Genomic DNA, 23416 nt, shown 5'->3' with positions numbered 1-23416 from the left:
TCCCCAAATCACAGAACAGAAGCCCAAGTCCCATAATAAATTCTAACACCTTCTACAGAGATACACCAGAGTTGCCCGTGTATGATTCTTCTTGCCTACAAGATGGTAATAAACCCAGCTCAGTCAAAGGCAGGTGTGCTCCTGGCATTCGCAGTCCCAGGACTGTGCTGTATGTACACGTGGAGGGTTTCTTACAATGATCCTGGAAGACGGTTAGCCCCACTCGACAGATAGAAAAATGGAGGTCCACAGAGATGAAACAATTTGCCCAAGGTCACAACTGTAGTAAGAGCCAGCGAGCGCATTCCAGAAGAAGGCTAAGGCTGCCAGTAGCACAGTCTCTCTTGCACCCTCCCCGGGTGCCCCCTACCCAGCACCCCGCCTCTGCGTTTCTTCTTAGGGCCCTTGCCCGGCTAGCCGTGATGCTACCGGGTGGTGCAGGCCAAACATGTTACTTTTGCAACAGATCCCCTGTCTGCTTCTATGAAAAACAGTATCGGACCCAGACAAGCTCGGCAACCACAGATAGGAGGAGTGACAGCAGCTGCCGCGCGGGCGGCGCGGGCTCCGCCCAAGGTCTCCGAGGGCGGGCGCCCGAGAGCGACGTCGGAGCGGACCAATCCAGGAACAATGACAGCCCCGCGGCCCGACCCGCACTCCGGCCGCCCCGCCTCTCCAGCGGGCGGGGGCTGAGTCACCGCGCCGCACAGCCTGGCCTGGGACCCGCCGGCCGCCAGCCTCCTGGGCAGGAGCCGCTGTCCGCGCCCCCGCGCCCCCGCGCTCGCCGGGCCAAGTCCGCGGGGTGGCGGAGGAGCCGAGCCAGGGCCCGCGGTCACTCTGGACGCGGAAGTACGCTTTCCTAGGTTTGCTTTCAGACACGGGCTGCAGTCTCCCTGGCAGGTGCATTTGGTCGAATCCACGGAAATTGACCTCCGCATCCTGGCGCGGCCCCGCCTCCGGGGACACCCGCTGCTCCCGAGGCGCAGCGGAGCGGAGGGCATCCTCCGAGAGGCGACAGCCCCCGGAGTGCGGGCCCTGGGCCTGGCACGAAGACTGTAACCGCAGGGTGAGTTTAAGAAAAGAAAAAAGAAAGTTTCTTCACGGTTGCGAGCTGCTTTTTAAAAGACTCCTTCCTGTCCGCGGTTAACAAGCAGCCAGATGACAATAACAAACAGTGGCGCAACTGTCGCATCAGGGAGGAACCCCGTCCCCCTTATGAAAACCCCTTGGCAGTGTACCATGTGGGAACAGCCATAGCAGTGTGATCACTGAATCACCAAAGGAGGCGACAACTTAGGATTTTAAAGAATCGTCTTCAAGGCGGTTTGAGCCCTAACAGGTCCTCCTCTTAGAAAACGGAAAGTATGACAGTCTCAGGTTTATCCAGCACCCTATTCCAGGTAAAAGTTATTCTCTTAGGAAGTGCTTACTGCTTTCTGTTCCTTAGTTTACTTGTTTACTCCACGAAATTCCTCTTTCCCGTCAGTGAAAATCTAGCCTCTCCGATAGGAACGCCACTGATTAACTCTCTCCTTTTTCGTTTTTATAGAATTCAGCTACCTACCCCAAGCAATATGAAGCTCTTCTTTGTAGAACCTGCCATCTGCCTCAGTGCATTTGCAATGACTTTGACTGCTCCCCTGACAACACAATACGTGTACCGGAGAATATGGGAAGAAACGGGCAACTACAGCATGGAAGCTGAGAGCAATATTTCTGAGTGTGAAAAAAACAAGAGCAGCCCGATTTTTGCATTCCAGGAGGTAAGAAATTAAAATATCCTTAAGACGTGATAAAAAGGAATGTCTAATGAGGTTTTAAATGAGAGAGGACATGGCACTTACAATCTCAGAAGGGAACCAGTAAAACTTGTAACTCCTAAACCAAGAGCCTTTCTTTTTCTTATTTTTTTTTAATTTATTGGGGTGACAATTGTTAGTAAAATTACATAGATTTCAGGTGTACAATTCTGTACTACATCATCTATAAATTACATTGTGTGTTCACCACCCAGAGTCAGTTCTCCTTCCATCACCATATATATTTGATCCCCTTTATCCTCACTCCCACCCCCCAACCCCCTTACCCTCTGGTAACCACTAAATTACGTTCCCCAGATTAATTTTCAAAACCCCGTGGCCATCTTGTGGTTACTGATTGTTTTCTAATCCTCTCACCTTCCCCCTTACCCCTACCCCCCCACCGCCCATCTAGCAACCCTCAGTTTTTCCTCTTTGTCTCCAAAACTGTTTCTATTTAGTTCATTCACTTATTCTTTTCTTTAGATTCCGCATATAAGTGAGATCATATGGTACTTATCTTTCTCTGAGCCTTTCTTCAGTTCTCTTTCTTGTTTGAAGTTTCCTGACACCTTTAATCTGCCTTGGCCACTGAAAACCCCCTTCCTCTGTGACATTGGCTCTTCTTTCTCTCAGAACGTTTCAGAGCACTCCCATCTCCTCTGTGGCAGTCTCCTTTCTCTCTGAAGGTTCAATAGCCTCGCCAGACCCCTGGCAGCAGTGGGAGGGATGGAGGAGGAGAGGACTTAAACATTGGAAAAGTCAGCTGCCCTTGCCCCCTTTGGGTGAGGGGAGCCACCTTGGTGGCCTCTGTGACTATGCAGGTGATTAGTATTGGCCCCACCTCTGGCCTAATCCAGCTGCTGAGAGCCCCCCCTCACCCCCACCCGGCTCACAGCAGTAGTCTCATTTTTAAATTAATTATTCTTTCGTTTATTGGTTTTTAATTGAATAAATATTCAAGAGAACATATTGCCCTGGATCCCTTCCCTTAAAGTTGGTGCTCTAGAGCAAAGGTTTTTTTCTCAGGTTAGGGAACTAGAAAACACCCCTACTCCCACCCACAACTGGGACAGGGCATGGCGGCCTTCTCACTGTTTGCTCCTTAGGACAGAGGAACATATTTGGTTTCCAGGAGGCACCACCATCATCTTCAGTCCCTTTTCTGGATACTGTCCCTGCTCAGCTTCTCAGAGAATATTCTCTTCCCTTTAAATCCAAGAACAAATGTTCCCTGAGCTTCTGTCTCAATATCCAGCTCTGCTGGGTGGGTTCTGGCCACTTGTTCACTAAAAGAAGTGTAGGGGTTTGTGGACTGTTCTTGTAACCCTAAAAATAAGAGATGTCAACAAAAATATAAAAGGGGAGGGGATAAAGGTCTGAATTTGCACAGGAGAATGGATAAGATGCAATTAGAAGAAAAAGGATTACTATATATATATGAAACTTTCTTTTACATAAACCTAATGATAACAACAAAAATAAAAATATCAAGAACTGAGACACATAACATAAAAAAGAGGAAACAGAAGAAAAATCAGATAGTACCACAAAACTAAAATAACACACAGAAGCACAAGGGAAAAGAAACAATGGAGACAGAGAGCTACCAGAAAACAAAAGATAAAGTGGCTATAGGAAATCTTCATACATCAATAATCACCCTAAATGTAAGTGGACTGAACTCACCAAGAAAAAAGACACAGAATAGTGGGTTCGATTGAAAAAAAACACAAAAAACCCAACCATATGCTGCCTTCAGGAGACAAATCTCAGCTATAAGGACAGATATAAACTCAAAGTTAAAGGATAGAAAATGATATTCCAAGCAAATGGTATCCAAAGAAAATCAGGTGTATTCGTACTTATATCTGACAAAATAGATTTCAGGATAAAAAGGTAACAAGAGACAAAGATGAACATTTTATAATGATAAAGGGTACACTATGTAAAGAAGACATAACACTTATCAATATTTATACACCAAATCTGAGAGCACCAAATATATAAAGCAACTACTAACAGAACTAAAAGGAGAAACTGACAAAAACACAGTTATAGTAGGGGACCTAAATACACCATTGACCACTATGGATAGATCACTCAAACAGAAAATCAAGAAGGAAATATCAGCCTTAAATTACACATTAGACCAAATGGACATAATCAATATTTACAGAGTCTTAAATCCTAGAACACCAGATTATACATTCTGCACATGGAACATTCTCAAGGATAGACCATATGTCGGGACACTTAACAAATTTAAGAAGACTAAAACCATATCAAGCCTATTCTGTGACCACAATGTCTTGAAATTGGAGGTTAACTGCAAAAAGAAAGTGAGAAAAACCACAAATATGGCAAGATTAAACAACATGCTACTAAACAACGACTGGGTCCAAGAAGAAATAAAAAAAGAGATCAAAAGATACATAGAGACAAATGAGAATGACAATACAACACATCAAAACTTTTGGAATACAGCAAAAGTGATAATAGGACAGAAGTTTATATCATTACAAGCCTATCTCAAGAAACAAGAAAAATCCCAAATAAATGATGTAACATTTCACCTTAAGGAATTAGAAAAAGAACAAACAAAGCCTAAAGTCAGTAGAAAAAAGGAACTAATAAAAATTAGAGCAGAATTAAACAAAATAGAAAACAAAAAGCCAATAGACAATATAAAAAAACTAATGCAACAAAGAGCGCTTCTTTGAAAAGATTAATAAAATTGACAAACCTCTGGCTAGACTCACTACGGAAAAAAGAGAAAAAACTCAAATAGGTAAAGTCAGAAATGAAAGAGAAGTTATGATGGACATCACAGAAATACAAAGGACCATACAAGAATACTACGAAAGACTATAAGCCACCAAACTCAATAATAACCTAGAAGAAATGGACAGGTTCTTAGGAATATATAATCTTCCTAGACTAAATTACAAAGACCTAGAAAATCTAAATAGACCGATAAATAATAAGGAAATTGAAAAAGTCATCGAAAAGTAGAAGTCCAGGACCAGATGGCTTCACTAGTGAATTCTACCAAACATTCAAAGATGATTTAATACCTGTCCTTCTCAAACTCTTTCAAAAATTTGAAGAAGCAAAACTTCCTAACTCATTTTATGAGGCCAACATTACCCTGATACAAAAACCTGGCGTGGATAACACAATAGAAAATTACAGACCAATATCTCTGATGAATATAGATGCAAAAATCCTAAACAAAATACTAGCAAATAGAATACAACAATACATTAAAAAGATTATATTATCTTTGTGATTGCACATCACAATCAAGTGGGGTGCATTCCAGGGGCACAAGGATGGTTCAACATATGTAAATCAATCAATGTGATACACCACATTAACAAGATAAAGGATGAAAATCATATGATCATATCAATAGATGCAGAAAAAGCATTTGACAAGATACAACATCCACTTATGATGAAAACCCTCAATAAAATGGGTAGAAAAGGAAAGTATCTCAACATAATAAAGGCCATATGTGACAAACCCTCAGCTAATATACTTAATGTTGAAAAACTGAAAGCTTTTCCTCTAAGATCAGGATGCCCATTCTCACCGCTGTTATTCAACGTAGTATTGGAAGTCCTGGCCAGAGCAGTCAGGCAAGAGAAAGAAATAAAAGGCACCCAAACTGGGAATGAAGAAGTAAAATTGTGACTTTTTGCAGACGACATGATTCTTTGTATATAAAACCCTAAAGATTTCACCAAAAAACTATTAGAAACAATAAACAAATACAGTAAAGTTACAGGATACAAAATCAATGTAGAAAAATCCACTGCATTCCTATATGCAAACAATGAAATTTCAGATAAAAAAATGAGAAAAACAATTCCCTTTGCAATTGCAAAAAAAAAGAACAAAATACCTAGGAATAAACTTACCAAAGAATGTTAAAGACCTCTGTATTGAAGACACAAAGAAATGGAGAGATAGTTTGTGTTCATGGATTGGAAGAATCAACATAGTTAAAATGGCTATATTACCCAAAGCAATGTACAGATTTAATATAATCCCCATAAAAATCTCAATGGCATTTTGCAAAGAAATACAACAAAAAAATCATCAGGTTTATATGGCACTACAAAAGACCACGAATAGCCAAAGCAATCCAGAGAAAAAAGAACACAGCCAGAGGTATCATACTCCCTGACTTCAAATTATATTACAAAGTGACAATAGTCAAAACAGGAAAACAGACACACAGACCAATGGAACAGAATTGACAGCTCAGAAATAAACCCACATATATGTGGGTAAATAATTTTTGACAAAGGAGCCAAAAACATACAATGGAGAAAAGACAGCCTCTTCAATAAATGGTGTTGGGGAAATTGGAAAGCCACATGCAAAAGAATAAAACTAGATTGCTGTCTGTCACCATACACAAAAATTAAATCAAAATGGATCAAAGACCTAACTATAAGACCTGAAACAATAAAATGCATAGAAGAAAACATAGGTACCAAACTTACGGACTTTGGTCTTAGAGAGGATTTTATTAATTTAACCTCAAAAGAAAGGGAAGTAAAAGCAAAATTAAGTGAATGGGTCTATTCTCTTCAGACAACTTTCAAGACAGGGATTTCGCTAGTGGAGGGGACAGCTTAGGGTTACCCAACAAATCGTGAAGTTGTCCTTGCTGAAGAATTCGTATATAAACCTTTCTATAGCTGACACAATCACTTGTTACCAGCGCATAAGGAATATTTTGTATTCAGTTGGAATTAATATCTACATTTTGGCTTATGAAATTGTGATTGCTTTAAAGTGGATATGATTTCCTTAATTTACCTGTCTCAGTACAGTACATTGTCATTCTGTTGAAGCTCGGGTAGCAAATAGCACTTCCTTTATTCTACGGCCTCCCATTTACCCTGATATGTTACATAATTCTGCAGAGTTTAAAAGGTACACACGCAAGAATGTCTCAGCTTTGACTTATGTTTGAAATATGCTTGGAGTTTGTCTTTGTTAAAACCAGTATTTTGAAGCATAGACCAGAGACCAGGAGAGCAGCCTGTGGGAAAGATTGGGTTGGGAATGAGAGCAGATAGGAAGGAGAAGACAGGACTGGGGGTGGCAGGGAGAAGCGGGAAGAGGAACCCCAAAACAGGACATCTTGTTGAGAAGTTGATTAAAAGGTAACTGTTTCATTTACTTACTTATTCAATAAGTATTTACTTGATGGCTTTGTATTTGTAGGAGATAAAAAGATGTGCTCAGGAAGTCTGATCTAATAAAAAAGAAACATCTAAAACTAAGTAAGCACTGATCATGTATCCAGGCCTTATGCCCAACATGTTATAGTTACTTTACATTTAATTCTCACAACGGCCTGCAAGGTTGGGCGCTTGTTATCCTCTCTTGTCAGATGAAGAAGCTGTAGAGAGAAATAATTTGGTCAGGATCACACACAGCTAGCAAGTTCCAGAGGCAGGTTTTCCCCGATTATTCACTCACTCAGTACGGAGTACCTGGCACGGAGTACCTGCCCTGTGCCGAGCACTGTTCTGGAAGCTGGCTGCTGTGGGGAGGAAGGCCAGGTTGCAGCCGTCCTGGAACGCAGGGCATAGTGGAGACGGCACATGATGACTGGAGCAATTACTGTATCATGTCCTGTCAAGGAGTGGTACGTCTCTCAAGAAAAAGATGGCAGGATAAGGGGAGAGAGCGTTGGGTGGGGTTAGTGGAATTGCTTTGGATCAAGTGACCAGTCAGTCACAGGAGGCGGCCCTCTGAGGAGGTGACAGTTGAATTGAGGAAGTGAGCTGGGTGACGATCAGGTGGAGGGAAGAGCAAGTACAAAAGCGAATGAGCACGGGGTGTCTGGGGAGTGGCATGTTAGCTGAAAGGAGGGAGGAAGTGGAGCTAAATCAGAGAAGTCATGATTTGGGGCCACCCACGCCACTGCTAGGACTTGGATTTATTCTGGTGTAAGGACAGCCATCGGGGGATTTTGAGCAGAGGAGTGACAGCAGCTGATATGTATTTTTAAAGGTCATTCCAATTCCTGTGTAAAGAACTGGCTGGATTTGAATCCAGATGCATCTGACATCAGAGCTCAAGCTTTTAATTATGCAAAAAAGTATAACTGGGGAATGATAATTGTCCTGTGAGAAGGTTCAGAGGAGGAGAGATTACATCTGTTTTGGGACAGCTGTAATGTAAGACTGTGTCTGGAATACAGAGAGTCTTTGGGGAGTGAGTGGGGATAATGCTGAAAGTGAGGTTGGACCACCTCTGGGCGGCCTTAGTACCAGCCTAAGGACGGTGAACTTGCTCCAGCAGGCAGTGCACAGACACTGAAGCTCCTAGGCAGGTGAAAGACATTCGGTCGTGTCTGTGCTCTGCAGGCAGAAGACTGGCACTTAGTGAATTGAATAAAGACCCGTCAGACGCCAGAGTGGTCCTGGTCAAAACCAATGAGAGTTATTCCAGTGGCAGCTGTGGGACTGCAAAGGACAGGAGCCTGAGAAGCACGGGTGGGCTGCTAGACGGTGCTGGTGGGGCGTGGGTGAAAGAAAGGCCAGAACTAAGATGGCTGTTTTGAGTCCGAGTGACAGGAACATTTCCAGGCAACACGGAATTGCTTGAATTACAAGAATATGTAAAAATGAAAAATAGGCTCACTATTTTAAAAAAGACATTGATTCAGTATTTGATATTTTGATTGTTTGGGGTGCTTTCTAAATATTACATGAATAGATGTTTTTTAAATGAGCTTAGTAATTCCCATTATAAAAATGGCACATACTCTATATAAAATTTGGAAAACACAGAGATGTGGCGAGCAGAAAATGCTTCTAAATCACCCCAAATTCTTCCCATCAAATAACTAGTGTAACAGTTGTTGCAGCTGCTAATCTGTGTGAGTTCATGGTTGTTTTTGTCCTCAAGGGAGCTGACTTTATCTCAGTCCTTGGCTCACTGCCTGCTACTATCTCTAGTCAATGCAAAGCTCCTCTTGGAGTTTTTCTTAATTTTTAGTAAATAAAGGAATAAGTTTCTCACTGACCTATTCGTGAAGACACATGTGAAAAGGACAACCTAGCTCTTGCTAAATAAGTGTCTATCAAATATGACATTTACACCTGATATCCGTTCCCCGTTAGAGAACACAGACGTATCATGGGATAGAGTAATTCTTTGGTGTTAGGACAACCATCTGATCTCTTAGTGCTGGCTGTTCATATAAGAAAGAAAAGTCATTATCTGGCCAGTCCCCAAGGCTTTGGGGTGATGGATTGATTCTCTATGTGAGACAGACACACACCAACACACATTTTTATTTCTAAGGGGTAAAGTCCTCACTGTGGTACCTGACTGTTATGACTGAGCAATGATGATGATGTCACTTCCTGATGCCTGATGTTTGCTTTGGGAACTGGATGAAGATTTGAGCTGTACCAAACCCACCACCAGAGTCCCCATCCCAGACTTACTGGCGATGTGAAGAAAAGCATGCACCCTGCTGTTCACTGTGCATTGTATAAACCTCTGTAATCCATTGTCTTCTTTTTATTTCTCTGCAGGAAGTTCAGAAAAAGGTGTCTCTTTTCAATCTGCAGATGGACATAAGTGGGTTAATTCCCGGTCTCGTGTCCACGTTCATACTTCTGTCCCATAGTGATCATCACGGACGAAAATTCCCTTTGATTTTGTCTTCCGCCGGTGCTCTCGCGACCAGCGTCTGGCTCTGTCTGCTTTCCTATTTTGCCTTCCCATTCCAGCTTTTGATTGCATCTACCTTCATTGGGGCACTTTGTGGTAATTCTACCACATTTTTGGGAGCCAGTTTTGCCTACATAGTTGATCAGTGTAAAGAAGAGAAACAAAGAACGATTCGAATAGCTATCATTGACTTCATCCTTGGAGTTGTTACTGGATTAACAGGACTGTCTTCTGGCTATTTTATTAGAGAACTTGGCTTTGTGTGGTCCTTTTTAATTATTAGTATGGCTCTTACTGTGAACTTGATTTATATTTTATTTTTTCTTGGTGATTCAATGAAAGAGACTTCATCTCAGAATGTTTCCATATCATGTAGTGAAAGCTTTAAAAACCTGTTTTACCGAACTTACATGCTTTTTAAAAATGCTTCTCGTGAGCGACGGTCTTTGCTCTGTTTGTTACTTTTCACAATGATCACTTATTTTTTCGTGATAGTTGGCATTTCCCCCATTTTTATCCTCTATGAATTGGACTCACCGCTCTGCTGGAATGAAGTTCTTATAGGTTATGGATCAGCTTTGGGTAGTGTCTCCTTTCTGAGTAGTTTCCTGGGAATATGGCTTTTTTCTTACTGTATGGAAGATATTTACATGGCCTTAATTGGAATCGTTACCACCATGGCAGGAATGGCTATGACTGCTTTTGCAAGAACAACACTGGTGATGCTTTTAGGTAAGTTACAAATGTCACTTTAGAACTAACTAAAATGAATGAGTCTGTTGGGTGAAAAACTTCAATATAAAATTCTGTACTTAATGCAGTCTAGTTCAATGAAAGGTACTTTGTTAAAAGCTGGTTTACCAGAAGCCGAGCACCAATTTGCTTTAAAAGAAATTCACTGAATAAACCACAACTTTCCAAATTTGCCAAAAAAAAAAAAAAAAATGTTTTGAGGAACATTGTTCTTATGACTCAGTTCTTCAATATAGCTTTCACCAAATTGAGTATTTCTTAAAATGCTGCTAAGAAGGCTACTTTCCATAGAATTTTAATGACAATTTTATAAAGTATACTCAACAAATTTATTAGAAAAATTCATATTCATTGAATGTATTCAAGAAGAATATTTGTTAAAATAAGGTTTTGCCAATTGATCTTTCAGCAAATTGTTCATTTCAGAAATTACTGTTTGGCAAGTTGGACTGCTTCCTTAACTACCTACCTCATAGTGGTTTTTGTAGGGCTTGAGGGAGATACTGCATTTGAAAGTGCTACAAGATCTGTAAATTGGGACCGTGGGAAAGGCCCAGTTTAGTCTTTGCTACAAAGGTGGTGTTAACCTCTTGCTACCTTACAGGGAAGCGGGGTGACCGAACAGCATTGGGCTTAATTTCCATCTCTAGCACTCGGTGATCTGGGAAGGTTAAGTACTCTGAGTCCTCATTTTTTCATCTGTAAAATGGGCCTAGTACTACCTGCTTCAGAAGGTTATAATGACTCTGAGGAGAGATGACTGTAAAGCAGTGAGCACAATGCCTGGTATTCAACAAACGCTAGTTCTTCCTTAGAGTTGCCACGGCCACTAAGTTAATCTATGTGGAAGCACATTGAAAACTTTAAAGTGATCTGCAAATGTGATATATTACTATGTTATCACATACCTAAAAATACTACGGATTAAAAGGGTCGTGATGTAAGGCCAGAGGCAATTTGTGTCCATGAAGTTCTTCAGCCACAAAGATGAATGAGCAAGAAGATAAAGAAAGAACCAATTTATCAATAAATGATTCAATATAATAAAAGAATGCTAACACCCAACATGCCAAGTCTGATAAATCAAAAACAAACAGAAAAAACTAATTAAGTCACAACTTGCTACACAAGAGGTTACTACAATACTGAGGGAAACGGCAGATCAGTCTCAGTTGGCAGATTACATAGATTGGACCTAGGACTTCCATGAACTCTTGTTCTTGGGGCTGGAATAAGAATTTGCAAGTAAACTAACCTTAAACTGACTTGTCTCTAGTCCATCTTAATTCATTAAATAGACTTCTACAATTAATTCACTCTTTAGCTGCAATGAGTTAGGATGCTTATAGAAAATGAACTACTTGGAGAGAAGGTGTTTCACACTTAAAACTGACCGTTACTTTTCTGATTTCCAACCATTTCTCTCACAGTCAGGCTGCCCTTCCTTTTCACTATTGTGCCGCTCTCTGTTCTCCGGTCCATGATGTCAAAAGTGGTTCTTTCTACTGAACAAGGTGAGTTTAATATGCTTAAGGAATATAATGAATCTATAATCTGTACCAACTCAAATCTATGTACAATCAGTGTTTGATTCTTCAGAATATTCTACAGCCCCTTTTCTGCACACATTCCTTTTGAGCTGAGTGGTACCATGTTTCCTGAAAATAAGACCTAGCCGGACAATCAGCTCTAATGTGTCTTTTAGAGCAAAAATTAATACAAGACCTAGTCTTATATTATATTATGTTATATTATATAAGACCCAGTATTATATTATATTACATTATATTATATTATATTTATTATAGTATACCTGGTATTATATTATACCCGGTCTTATATTATAGTAAAATAAGACTGGGTCTTATATTAATTTTTGGGCCAAAAGACGCATTAGAGCTGATGGTCCAGCTAGGTCTTATTTGTGGAGAAACACGGTAAGTTGTACATTAGAAAGAGGCCGCATGTTTTAAAAGGCTTGCTCTGGCCAGATCCTGCCCCAAGAGGAGAGGAGACCTCAGGGCCAGGCAGATGCGCCCTCTGGGCGCCCACAACACCTCCCCCCTTCTAGACTACACTCTGGGTTCCTGGGTCCCCATAATTCCCAGACAAGCAGCTCTGGGCTCGTGTCCACTGATGCCTGCATGATCCTCTTCCCCAGACCCTTTCTCCTAAGGGAGGACTGGGACCCCAGGGGGCGCACCTCTAGACTAAAGGGGTAGCTGAGCAGGGACGCTGTAGGGGGTCTGGCCCGACCTTGGAATTGCAGAGCGGAGTGTGTACAGCCATGTGTAAAGGACCTTTCTGAGCAGGATGGAGAAGACGTAGAACACAATACCGGCAGCCTGCAGCCTGCAGCTGGGACTGAGGCCCGGGTCAGCTCTCCCAGTGCTGCCAGATTCCAATATGGAATTTGGAAAGGTCTGAGAAGTCTAAGTTTGTGTATGACCTTCCAAACCACAGCAAAGGTATATTTCTCAGAGTAGGGAGACAGAACATATCTCAGCTACTAGTTAGTCAGAATTATAACTCTTAAATACTTAGAATATGATATGTAGCCTCTAATCATATTCTCATGCTGGGTCTGAGTCAGTCCTAGCAAAAACAGGCCCCACTCAGCTGGTTCAATAAAGAGCCATTAATGCAGCAGAGTAGAGAGGAGTGGGGAGTGTGGAGGCACCCAGAGAGGATTGCACAAATAGGGAGAGAGCAGAGAAGAAACACCACAACCTTTCTCTCCTCTTTCATCCCATTGGCCAAGTGCGACGGGAAGTCAGACCATCAAGGAAGACCAAGTCATAGAATTGGTAGGCTCAGAGCCTTCCAAACACAGAGCAGGCCGAGAGAAACAAACAGCTGAAGGGGAAGACAGCAAGTCACCAGTACAAAAGGTAAACAGAAATTAGCTTTCTAGGGGCAGCCAGTTAGCTCAGTTGGTTAGAGCGTGGTGCTCTTAACAAGAGGTCGCCGGTTCGATCCCCACATGGGTCACTGTGAGATGCACCTTCCACAACTAGACTGAAACAACTACTTGACTTGGAGCTAATGGGTCCTGGAAAAACACTTAAATAAATTTTTAAAAGTTTGAAAACAAAAATTGGCTTTCTAATTAGACCTAGTTACTAGTTAGATATCAGGCACATGGGGTCGTCTGCCTTCCCCTTTGTAGCACAGGAGTATCATTAGACTTTGGAGCTTTCTTTGTTTCATATCTGAGCCTGGTGCAAATGTTCATGTTGTTTATGAATAATTCATAGTTATTCTGTTCTATTTATGGCAGTGTAGTCAACACTGGAGCCGACTGCATAATTCAGTAAATTAAAAAATATATTTCTTGATTCTTTTCCACTCATAAGATGTAGCTGTATATTCACACAACTGTTTATAGATTATGTGGTGATGATTAACTGGAAAACCACTTAGGAATATAAAACTGTTTAAGTACAGTATGTAAAAATGTACTTGCTTCCTTGGATTATGCAGTGCCACCAAAAGCACAACAACAAAAGAAAAAATAGGTAAGTTAGACTTTATCCAAATTGAAAACTTTTGTGCTTCAAAGGACACCATCAAGGGTTGAAAAGACAACCCACAGAATGGGAGAATATATTTGTAAATCATACATCTGATAAGGAACTTGTATCCAGAACTTATGAGAACTCATAAAACTCAACAGCAAAAAGACAACCTAATTAAAAAATGGCAGACGATTTGTATAGACATTTCTCCAAAGAAGGTGTACAAATGGCCAATAAGCACAGGAAAAGATGGTCAACATCTTAGGCATCAGGGAAATGCAAATCAAAACCACAATGAGACCCACTAGAATGGCTAAAATGAAAAAGGTGGTGTTGGTGAGGATGTGAAGAAATTGGAACCCTCATACACTGCTGGTGGGAATCTAAAATGATGCAGCCATTTTACAAAAACGGTTTGGCAGTTCCTCAGAAAGTTAAATAGAGTTACCTTATGACTTAGCAATTCCATTCCTAGGTGTGTACCCAAGAGTAATGAAAACACATGTCCACACAAATCTTGTACACAATGATCATAGCAGCATTATTTATAATAGCCAAAAAATAGAAACAATCCGTGAACTGATGAATGGATAAACAAAATGTGGTCTGTGGAATATTATTTGGCAATAAAAAGAAAGAAGGTACCGATAGATGCTACAACATGGATGAACCTTGACATCATTATGCGAAATGGAAGAAGTCAGTCACAAGGGGCCACATATTATAAAATGATTCCATTTATATGAAATGTTCAGAAAAGGCAAATCCATAGAGACAGACGTTAGACTAGTGCTTTCCAGGGGCTGGGGAGAAAGGAACTGATTGCTATTGGGCACAGAGTTTCTTTTTGGGGTGATGAAAATGTTCTAAAATTAGTGGTGACTGTTGCCCAACCTGAACATACTAAGAGCCACTGGGTTGTACAATTTAGAAGAGTTTTATGGTATGTGAATTATATCTCAAGCTGTTTGGGGAAGAAAAATGTATCTGCTTTGACTTACGAGTTAAAATAGATGTGTCAGAAGGTATTGTTTATTTTTGTTTACATTTGGTTTCATTTATGTATAAAGGCTTTTAAAAAGTTGTTTCATGCTGTTAAATGTAGTGACATTTTAAAATGTTTCGTTTACATTTTGGCATTTCCTATTCTGAATTGTGATAACTTTATGAATTGTGATTCCATTGTTCTAGGAGAGTATAATTACTTTGTTCTTAACTGCAAACTAAGAAATCCTTTTATGGTGTTGACATTTCCATAAGTGCATATATTTCCATCCTTTGTTATTTGTTTAAAATGGGATATTTTTGTGAAAATATTATGCACTTTAAAACAATCAGAGAAGGGAAACCTGCAGAGGTTCTCACATGCCTCTCACTATCGCTATTATCTTAAATAAGAAAGGGAAGAAAACTGGATTGGGGTAATTCTTTTGAAATCTCTGTGCTCCACACAGCTGTGAGACTCATATCTAAAGCCACCTGTACTGTCTGCACCATCACCTGTGTATTTCATGCAATCGTCATTGGAACACAGTAAAAACAGATTTGACGTTTGAGGTCCTTTGGACTAAAGAGAAGCTTAGCAAGTACACTAAATTGCACTTCTTATTTAATCCAGTGTACCTCTGCCTACTATTAAACACGGAATTGCTCAGGGCAGTCCCGCAACAAGCTAACGCTACTTCACAATAACATGGTTGTCGGTGTCAGGACAGACATGGCACCGCCTCACCAATTTTCCGTCAACAATGGATTCGAGCTATTTGCATAATTGGACCAGGATTATGCAGTCCTCTGTGGCACTATGCTTAACTGTAGCAAGAGACCAGAACTGTGAGAAAATCATAAAGTAGTTAGACAAGTAGGACGACTTCTTCCTAATTAAGCTGACCTAACATATTCCCCAGTCATGAAGGAAGCAAGTCTCTGTGCTACTTGGTGATTGATACCTGGGCCCTTGAGTTAGGCTTTTACTCATTCATTTGACAAATACATATTAAATGTGTACCGTGTGCAGGACAGCTGGGCCCTGGGGACACAGTAAACAGAGTCGCTTTGCATTTGACACTGACAAAAGAAGGCGTACACAAAAACACAATATTCTGCAGAGATATATTTGTTTTGTGAATGTGTGTCTCACCATTCAATGAAGAATTTGAAGGAATGTGTGAGAAAATGTATATTAGGGTAAAGAGTTTAAGTAGATAAAAATCAGTGCACAGTCTAAACGATCAAGACCTGGGAGGGATTAGAAATAGACACATAAACTATAACCCGGTTATGAAAGGTGAGCCTCAAACTTGCCTTTTCCTATCCATCCAATCAAACACAATTTGTTTACATGATTGTGCACTGTTTGTAAGAAAAATGCGTTACACTTTATCTTGGAAAAGTAAACTTGACAAACAGAGTAGGGGACAGCACGATGGCTTCATGACAGGGTCTGCAGACACGACATGGGAACTTAACACCGAGGAAATCATGGAGAGCTGAAAATGGTCACAGGTTTTTTTTATGTGCTGATGCACAATTTGACAAAGAGGAAAAAGGTGCACCAAGATGACCAGCCTGACTTCCAGAAGTTTAACTCTTCCATCAATACGGTCTTGGATTCCAGACAAAATGAAAAATTGGTAGAATAATGGCCATTTCTCTCCGATTATGCACGTGGACTGACGCTGCAGCCATTTTCTGCTTCTTGAACAATGCTCCATGGCCTTCCCTTTACCAAACCTCGTGTGTGGCAAGTGTGACGGGTGGCCGAGTCCCCACTCTTCTTCATGTGGTGAGCCACCTCTGGACCGAGGCAATTTTAAGCAGGTTAGAGGGAAAAACGTATGTTATGAAGAATAACTTAATGTCAAACTGTAGCATAACCTTCAGTAGAGCACAGAGTTACTTGATGAGTCAAACATGAATCTTGTGGTCAAGATGAATCTTGTGGTGACTGAATTTTTTTGTCACTTTGGAGGAAGGGATCAAATTCAAATTGTAGAACGTGTAATAAGAAGATCATCTCGGCACCTGCCACTCGCCCGACTGGAGGATTACCTTCCCTTTCAGAAGCTTCTGGGGATAGGGAGGATTTTGCTGCTGTGTGTCACAGATTAGCCTGGGGACAGAGTGGGATACATCCTCTTGAACATCAGGGGTGGTTGTGGCTATGCCTGAGGCTGTGGCAGGGAGGGGAGACAGTGCAGATTTCAAATGCGTCAGTTTCCTTGCCTGTTAGGTTTATCCTATTTACATGGGAACTACTATGCATTGTTCTACGTATGCCATTTTACATAAGAAACTTGAGCATCTGCAGATTTTGGTATCCACCAGGCGTCCTAGACCCAATGCTCCACGACACTGAGGGAAGACCGTAGTTATATTTTGGGGGAGTCAAAAGTTAAGTTATACGTAGATTTTCAACTGCACAAGGGATCAGTGCCCCTAATCTTCATATTGTTCAAGAGTCACCTGTATTGTTTTCAATATCTCTCACGTCAAGTCCAAGAAGAACCCCTGTCCTCAGCTGCTTCTCCCACAAAGTGGGTCACTGGCTTCTCAGGGATTCGGAGGGAATGGCCTTCATTCACCAAGCAGGGCCCCATGTTTGCTCTTTTCAATGAATAACAACTTTCTCCATTAGCGGTTGTTTGTTGTTGTGTAACTTTGCCTTTTCTTTTTTCCCCTCTGTACCCGGACCCCAAACAGGTACCCTGTTTGCTTGCATTGCTTTCTTAGAAACACTCAGCGGAGTCACTGCAGTGTCTACTTTTAATGGAATTTACTCCGCCACTGTCGCATGGTTCCCGGGCTTCACCTTCCTGCTGTCTGCGGGGCTGTTACTGATTCCGGTGATCAGTCTGTGGTATGTACTGACTCAGAACCACTCCATTGAAGGGTGGCTGCGTTAAATGAGTTCCTCACCTTACAGAGATCTGCTGAAGTTGGCTCCGGCATGTACTTTCCTCAAGAACTTTAGATGTGAAGACATCTGTCAATATAGAGACTTAAGAAGGAAGAGGCAGTGACATGGCTGACAAGAGCTACCGTGTTTCCCCGAAAATAAGACCCAGCCGGACCATCAGCTCTCAGGCGTCTTGTGGAGCGAAAATTAATATGAGACCGGTATTATATTACATTATATTATACCAGGTATTATGTTATATTATATTATATTATACTATACTATACTATTATATTATATTAAGACCAAGTCTTACATTATAGTAAAGTAAGACTGGGTCTTATACTATATTTATACTTATACTATATACTATACTATATTATAATTATAATTATAATATAAGACCTGGTATTATATTATATTACATTACATTATATTATATCCGGTCTTATAGTAAAATAAGACTAGGTTTTATGTTAATTTTTGCTCCTAAAGACACATTAGAACTGATTGTCTGGCTAGGTCTTATTTTGGGGGAAACAAGGTAGGAGAAAGAAGGATTGGGTTTGATAGAGACTCTGAGAAGTTGCCCTCTGTCTCTTTAAATGTGAACAATTGATTAAATTAGCATCAAGAATAAATATATAGATATTCAAACTATGACTGCCTAGAGTGTAGTATTCCCCAATGGTCAGACATACTTTAATATGGATTCTTAGATAAATGATAAGAGCAGATAGAAGGTACTAAGTTTAGGAATTCTTTCCAGAGAGTTGGCTTGTTTAATGACTCCCCTTTTAAATGTCAAAATCCAAATGAATGCAAAGTACAAAATTCTTTTTGGCCAGTTCCACGTGGTGACAGCACAACAGCGATGGGCATCAGGAGAAGGGGGGACAAGGCGGGCTTCTCCTCAGCACGGTGGGGAGTGGGGTGGCTGTGGCTGAGGGGGGCTGTACCTTTGCTCACGGGCTGTATGTTGTGCCAGGGCTGTGAGGTCCCCAAGGGCTGGCCTGCGTCTTACTCCTACTGCGACCTCAGCACATATTGATTGTCTCAGTTCAGTTCCAATAGCTACATCTGTGGAAGGCCGGTCCACGGTAGTAGTTACAGTTCCTCTGTGATTTTGATGAAAGGTGAGTTTTACTAGGTATCTTTCCGAGAAAGAGACTATTCAGCTATGGAACTGGCAAAGTTAAAAGTTTCTGCTGTGCTAGTGAGCGCGCGATGAGATGACGAGACACTCATCCTTGTGCGTTGCTGGTGGTAGTGTCCTGGGCACCGTCACTTTCGGAAAGCCATTCAGAAACACGTATCAACAGCTTTTTTCAAAAGTTCATAGTATCACCCAGTGATTCCTATTAGAAACCTATCTAAGGAAATGATGAGTAATGTCAAAATTTATATATGAAGAGTTCATTATGGCAAAAAGAAAATGTCCAGCAATAGTTTAATAAAGATGGTGCATCTGTATCGTGCAAAATGACTTTAATAAGAATTGCCTACATGGGGTGTACAATAATACGTACTTTTAATTTCAGTCTTCAAATATTTATAAATATTCTGTTATGAACACATTTTACTTTTATAACTAAAAAAATCAGTGCAGCTGGATAAAAGGAAGCTATCCTTTTAATAATACTTCTAATAATGTAAATGTAGATGGTCTTCTGAGACTTTTTTTGACCCTGTACTGTTCAATATTTTTAAAATTAAAATGACACGCTATTGTAATTATTTCCAGATGGCAGCTGTGCTGAATTATAGCCATTGAACATGAACTTCAGTAATAACTTTAGTTAGAACTATTTTTTGTGGACTATAGAGTAGACAGTGGGACAGGTAGACATTTTAGGGAAGTGGAAGAGAAAGAACTTTTGTACATTTTTCATACTTTTCAGAATGCTATGCATGAGTCTGTTGGAGTCAAAATACCAGTATGCTCCTTCTATGCATAATCTGCCTAATTTATTAGAAGCCGTGTAACCAGAGAAAAGGTGAAATACAGATTATTTATGTATGTATTGCCTTAATTTTAAGATGTCTTGTTTGCTTTTGCAGTGTTATCAAGTACACCAGCTGGAGAAAGAGAAGAGAAGTACTTCTTATCCAAGAAGAATCCAGTGACGATACTTCAGACAGATAATTAATTGTGATATCAAAAAAACAAATGCTCATATCATATACTCTGACTTCTGAGACATACAAACTAGCTCTTAATACTTCACGAACAATCGATGTTATGGGCTCTCTCTTCTAGGAAGGACCTAGAAGAGCTCCTGGCTCCCTCCCTGCAGTACCATGCACTTTGAGCACTTTATGAATATTTTGTGATGTATTTCCAATACAGAGAAGAACAAATCTCAAAATGCTCCCCCTTTTGGATTTACAAAAGAAACTGAAACTTAACAGTATTGAGAGGGATTAAGAAACTGGATATGATCAAAAGCAATAATCTCCTTGACATACTCCAGTCTCTCACACTGAGACCAAGGAGAACTCTTTACCTCAGTTTCTGCACCTGCAAAATGGGTTTCTGACCGCTCTCAAGGATTTGGAAGGCATACCTATTGAAAATCATGGTGAATCATTCACTGATAGGAAAATAATAGACGTTTCAAATATTTGTAATTTTACCTCTGTTTGGGTAATGCTTTGTTTTATAGAGCCCATCGAGGTGCTATTGACAGTGAAAGTTTTTAGTAGATGCAAAATCCTTAAAATGGAAGCACTTTAAAGAATACATATTTTCACTTTTCCTAATATGTTTCATCAGTGACAGGCATGATAATATTTTTATAGGTAACAAAGAGGTGATTGGGGAAAAAAATAAGGTTATAAATAAAATTGTTTCTAAAGAAATGTAACTGAGCAAATAGCCAATCATGAAGCAAAGCCATATTATATTAATAGCACCAATATTTGTTCTTTATTTCTGTCAAAGGGTGTCCATTTCTTACTGCCTTATACTCATCCATGATCCACCCTGGTCCCTGAAAACATTCTTTCCTGCCTCCTGTCTTTTGATACATCGTTCCATTTGTCCTTCCTCCCTCGTGACCCTGAAACTTCCAAGTCCTAGGCAAACACTGCTTCCTCTGTGGAGCCCTCTTGCTGTTTCTTCCCCGCTCCTGCCTCTCCCCACTGTCCTTGCAGTACCCCACAGCTCTGGTGTCTCCTGCCATCCTAGCATTTTCCATGGCCTTGTAGTGTCTGTTTTCCCTACTTGACAGGGAGCACCTTGAGGTCAGGGACAGTCTTCGATTCCTCATTATATCCTCAATAAACGTTTGTTGCACCAAATACAAAGTTTTGTTTTTATTTGTAAAAATAATGTAAAGTTATATAGTTAATGCACCAGGAGGGTAACACTGATATGCTATCGTTGTTAAGCCAGCCTTGCAAATAAATTGAAAGCTATGCTAGGCCATGTACTTTTTAGATTGGTTTATAGTATTTTCCCAGGTCCTCCAAGATCTCCCATTTTCTAAGTTACCGTATGTAATGACACAAATGCCTTGAACTACAACTAGGTGACTGATGTCTTTGTAATCTCTCATATAGTCTTCTGTTTGATGGCACTGCTTATGGTTTTTTCTGTAAGGAAATCAATGATTGCTTGACATTTAAAATACTAGGAATTCTTGTTTCCAGCACCATTCCGTTTAGGTTTGGCTAATGTCTTCTGAGCCAGGAACCCAGGAAGAGCTGCGTGATGCTCAGAATTATTTATTTTTGTTTTCCTTCCTGTGCAACGCTCTTCCCAAACCAAAAGAACAAGTACTTTCCTGTTTACAAAGTGCTTTCTGTATCAACTAATTTTATCCACTTAATAACCCTGCAGAGTAGAGCTTCATTTTCCTCCTTTTACAGACAAGGAGGGTGAGTCCCCGAGAGACGTGACTTGACCACTAAGCGGCAGCTTTCTACGGGGATGGCCATGGCACTGCTGAGCTCCTTCATAGCTAGGCAGACCTGTGACAGGTTTTAAAGCCAACACCGACGATTGTGTCCGGCAGAGTATGAGGCGCGCCCCAAACACACCAGCACTGTCTGTACCCAACTACACGGCCTGTTTTGAGCTTAGAGAAATATTGCCTGTTTTGAGCTTAGAGAATATGGTCTGTGATGGTGTCCCTTCCAGCTCGGCCTTCCATGACTTTGCACATTTTCTCCAAACTGCAGAGAGCACAGATGATGTTGTCTAACACACTGAAGGACTGACAGATGACTCCTCAGTGGAGCAAAGACTAGCTGAGATGCAGCTCAGTGTGTCAGGGACTGGATGCAGGCGGCCCAGGGTAACACTGTCGCCTGAGTCACCTCCGAGTGACTATCCTAAAAGATGATTCGTAAATGTGATGCTGAAGAAACTAGAGAAACACACCAGCTGATAGGGGTATACAGTCAAGACAGAACTAGAAAAAAAAGAAAAAGCTATCATCTCATGTCTCATAATGTGACCCGTGTATCTGATTATCTGAAGAAAGAATACTAATGGATGACTTGTTTTTATGGCGTCCATAAGAAGAGAAACAAAAAACGGAAAACATGTTCCTTTTTATGCAGCACTGTACAAGGGGGGTTAGATATGCCATATCTAGTAGAAATGACTATTTTCATCAGTAGAGAGGGTGTACTTCTATTTCTGTGAGACTGGACTCTTTAATAGGATCGTCCACAGCCTGCTTCACACAGCCTCAAGAATTCCCTTTTCTCCACTCCTACGCTCACTAAATGATCCTCTGGCTACTCACTCACTATCCAAAACTCTTGTTAACAAGAATAGGGTGCCCTAGCTTCAGTCCTCTTTTAAAGGAATGCCTGCATATCCAAACCACCAAGGAACTTCAAGTTCCTGCAGATTCTAACGCTGTCAGTCTGGAGTGGAGTTTTGGGTTTATTTTAAAAACCTCCCCAGGTGACATACATATCCAGACATGGAAACTACTGCCCTAGATGGGTGCTTCTCAGCCCTAAATGCAAACGGAATAGGCAGGCGGGGTGGGCAGTAACACAAACACAAGTGCCAAGCCTTATTGGAGGCCAGTGGTTCTGTCTTGGCTGCCCGTGCCCAGCTCCCAGGCCAGGCCAACTAAGCAAGATTCCTGGGAGGGGAAGGCAGATATCAGTGCTTTTTCAGATATTCTCTGGTGATTCCAGTGTGTGGCCAGAGCTGAGAATCACTAGATGAGTGTTGGCAAACCCTTTCTGTAAAGCGCCAGAGAGTGAACGTTTTAAGCTTTGTGGCTACACAGTCTGTCAAAACTACTTAACTGCCATCGTAGCACAAAGCAACCACAGACCACACGAAAAGGAAGGCACGTGGCTGTGCTCTGATAAACAAGGCAGCAAGCTGAATGTGGCCCGTGGGCAGTGGTCCACCCAACCCTGGCTCCACACAGAGAACAGACTATTCTGCTTACCAGACAGGTATGCCCCTCAGTGTAAATATGGGCGTTCTAGATTACAGAACACATAAAACAGTTCAATATAAAACTCTTGGTTCACTGCCTGGCTCAGTGTGGGCTTAAAAAATCAGTCTCATTTGATTAGCTCGAGACAGTCCCTTGAGACAGACAGATTCTCACTGCACTGACAGAAGTTTCTGGACCGACATGGCCTCCAATCATTCTTTAGGGACAGCTTTCTTGGGGATAATATGTAGCTAGAATACAGTCAAGATGGGACCTAGCCCAAATGGTTTTACTGCCAAACATTTAAGGAACAAA

At 41.0% G+C, this 23416-nt stretch overlaps 1 protein-coding gene across 2 annotated transcripts; it reads left to right on the top strand.

Moving 5' to 3' along the window:
* The first annotated feature begins 704 nt into the window (after window positions 1–704).
* On the top strand, window positions 705–20981 carry SLC46A3 (solute carrier family 46 member 3). 2 transcript variants are annotated; one of them, XM_033104585.1, is made up of 6 exons: window positions 705–1066; window positions 1550–1763; window positions 9377–10247; window positions 11699–11782; window positions 17489–17645; window positions 19746–20981. In XM_033104585.1, exons 2-6 carry the CDS (start codon window positions 1575–1577, stop codon window positions 19828–19830), a joined length of 1386 nt encoding a protein of 461 aa, XP_032960476.1. In that variant the 5' UTR covers window positions 705–1066; window positions 1550–1574; the 3' UTR covers window positions 19831–20981. The 2 variants fall into 2 exon arrangements, with proteins under 2 accessions (XP_032960476.1, XP_032960477.1); XM_033104586.1 differs by lacking the exon at window positions 705–1066 and adding an exon at window positions 1264–1400.
* Window positions 20982–23416: the final 2435 nt, after the last annotated feature.

The sequence above is a fragment of the Rhinolophus ferrumequinum genome, chromosome 4, assembly GCF_004115265.2.
Source record: "Rhinolophus ferrumequinum isolate MPI-CBG mRhiFer1 chromosome 4, mRhiFer1_v1.p, whole genome shotgun sequence".
Taxonomy (NCBI): Eukaryota; Metazoa; Chordata; class Mammalia; order Chiroptera; family Rhinolophidae; genus Rhinolophus; species Rhinolophus ferrumequinum.
The sequence above is the reverse complement of the archived record's forward strand: the minus strand, read 5'-3'. Positions and strand labels throughout refer to the sequence as shown.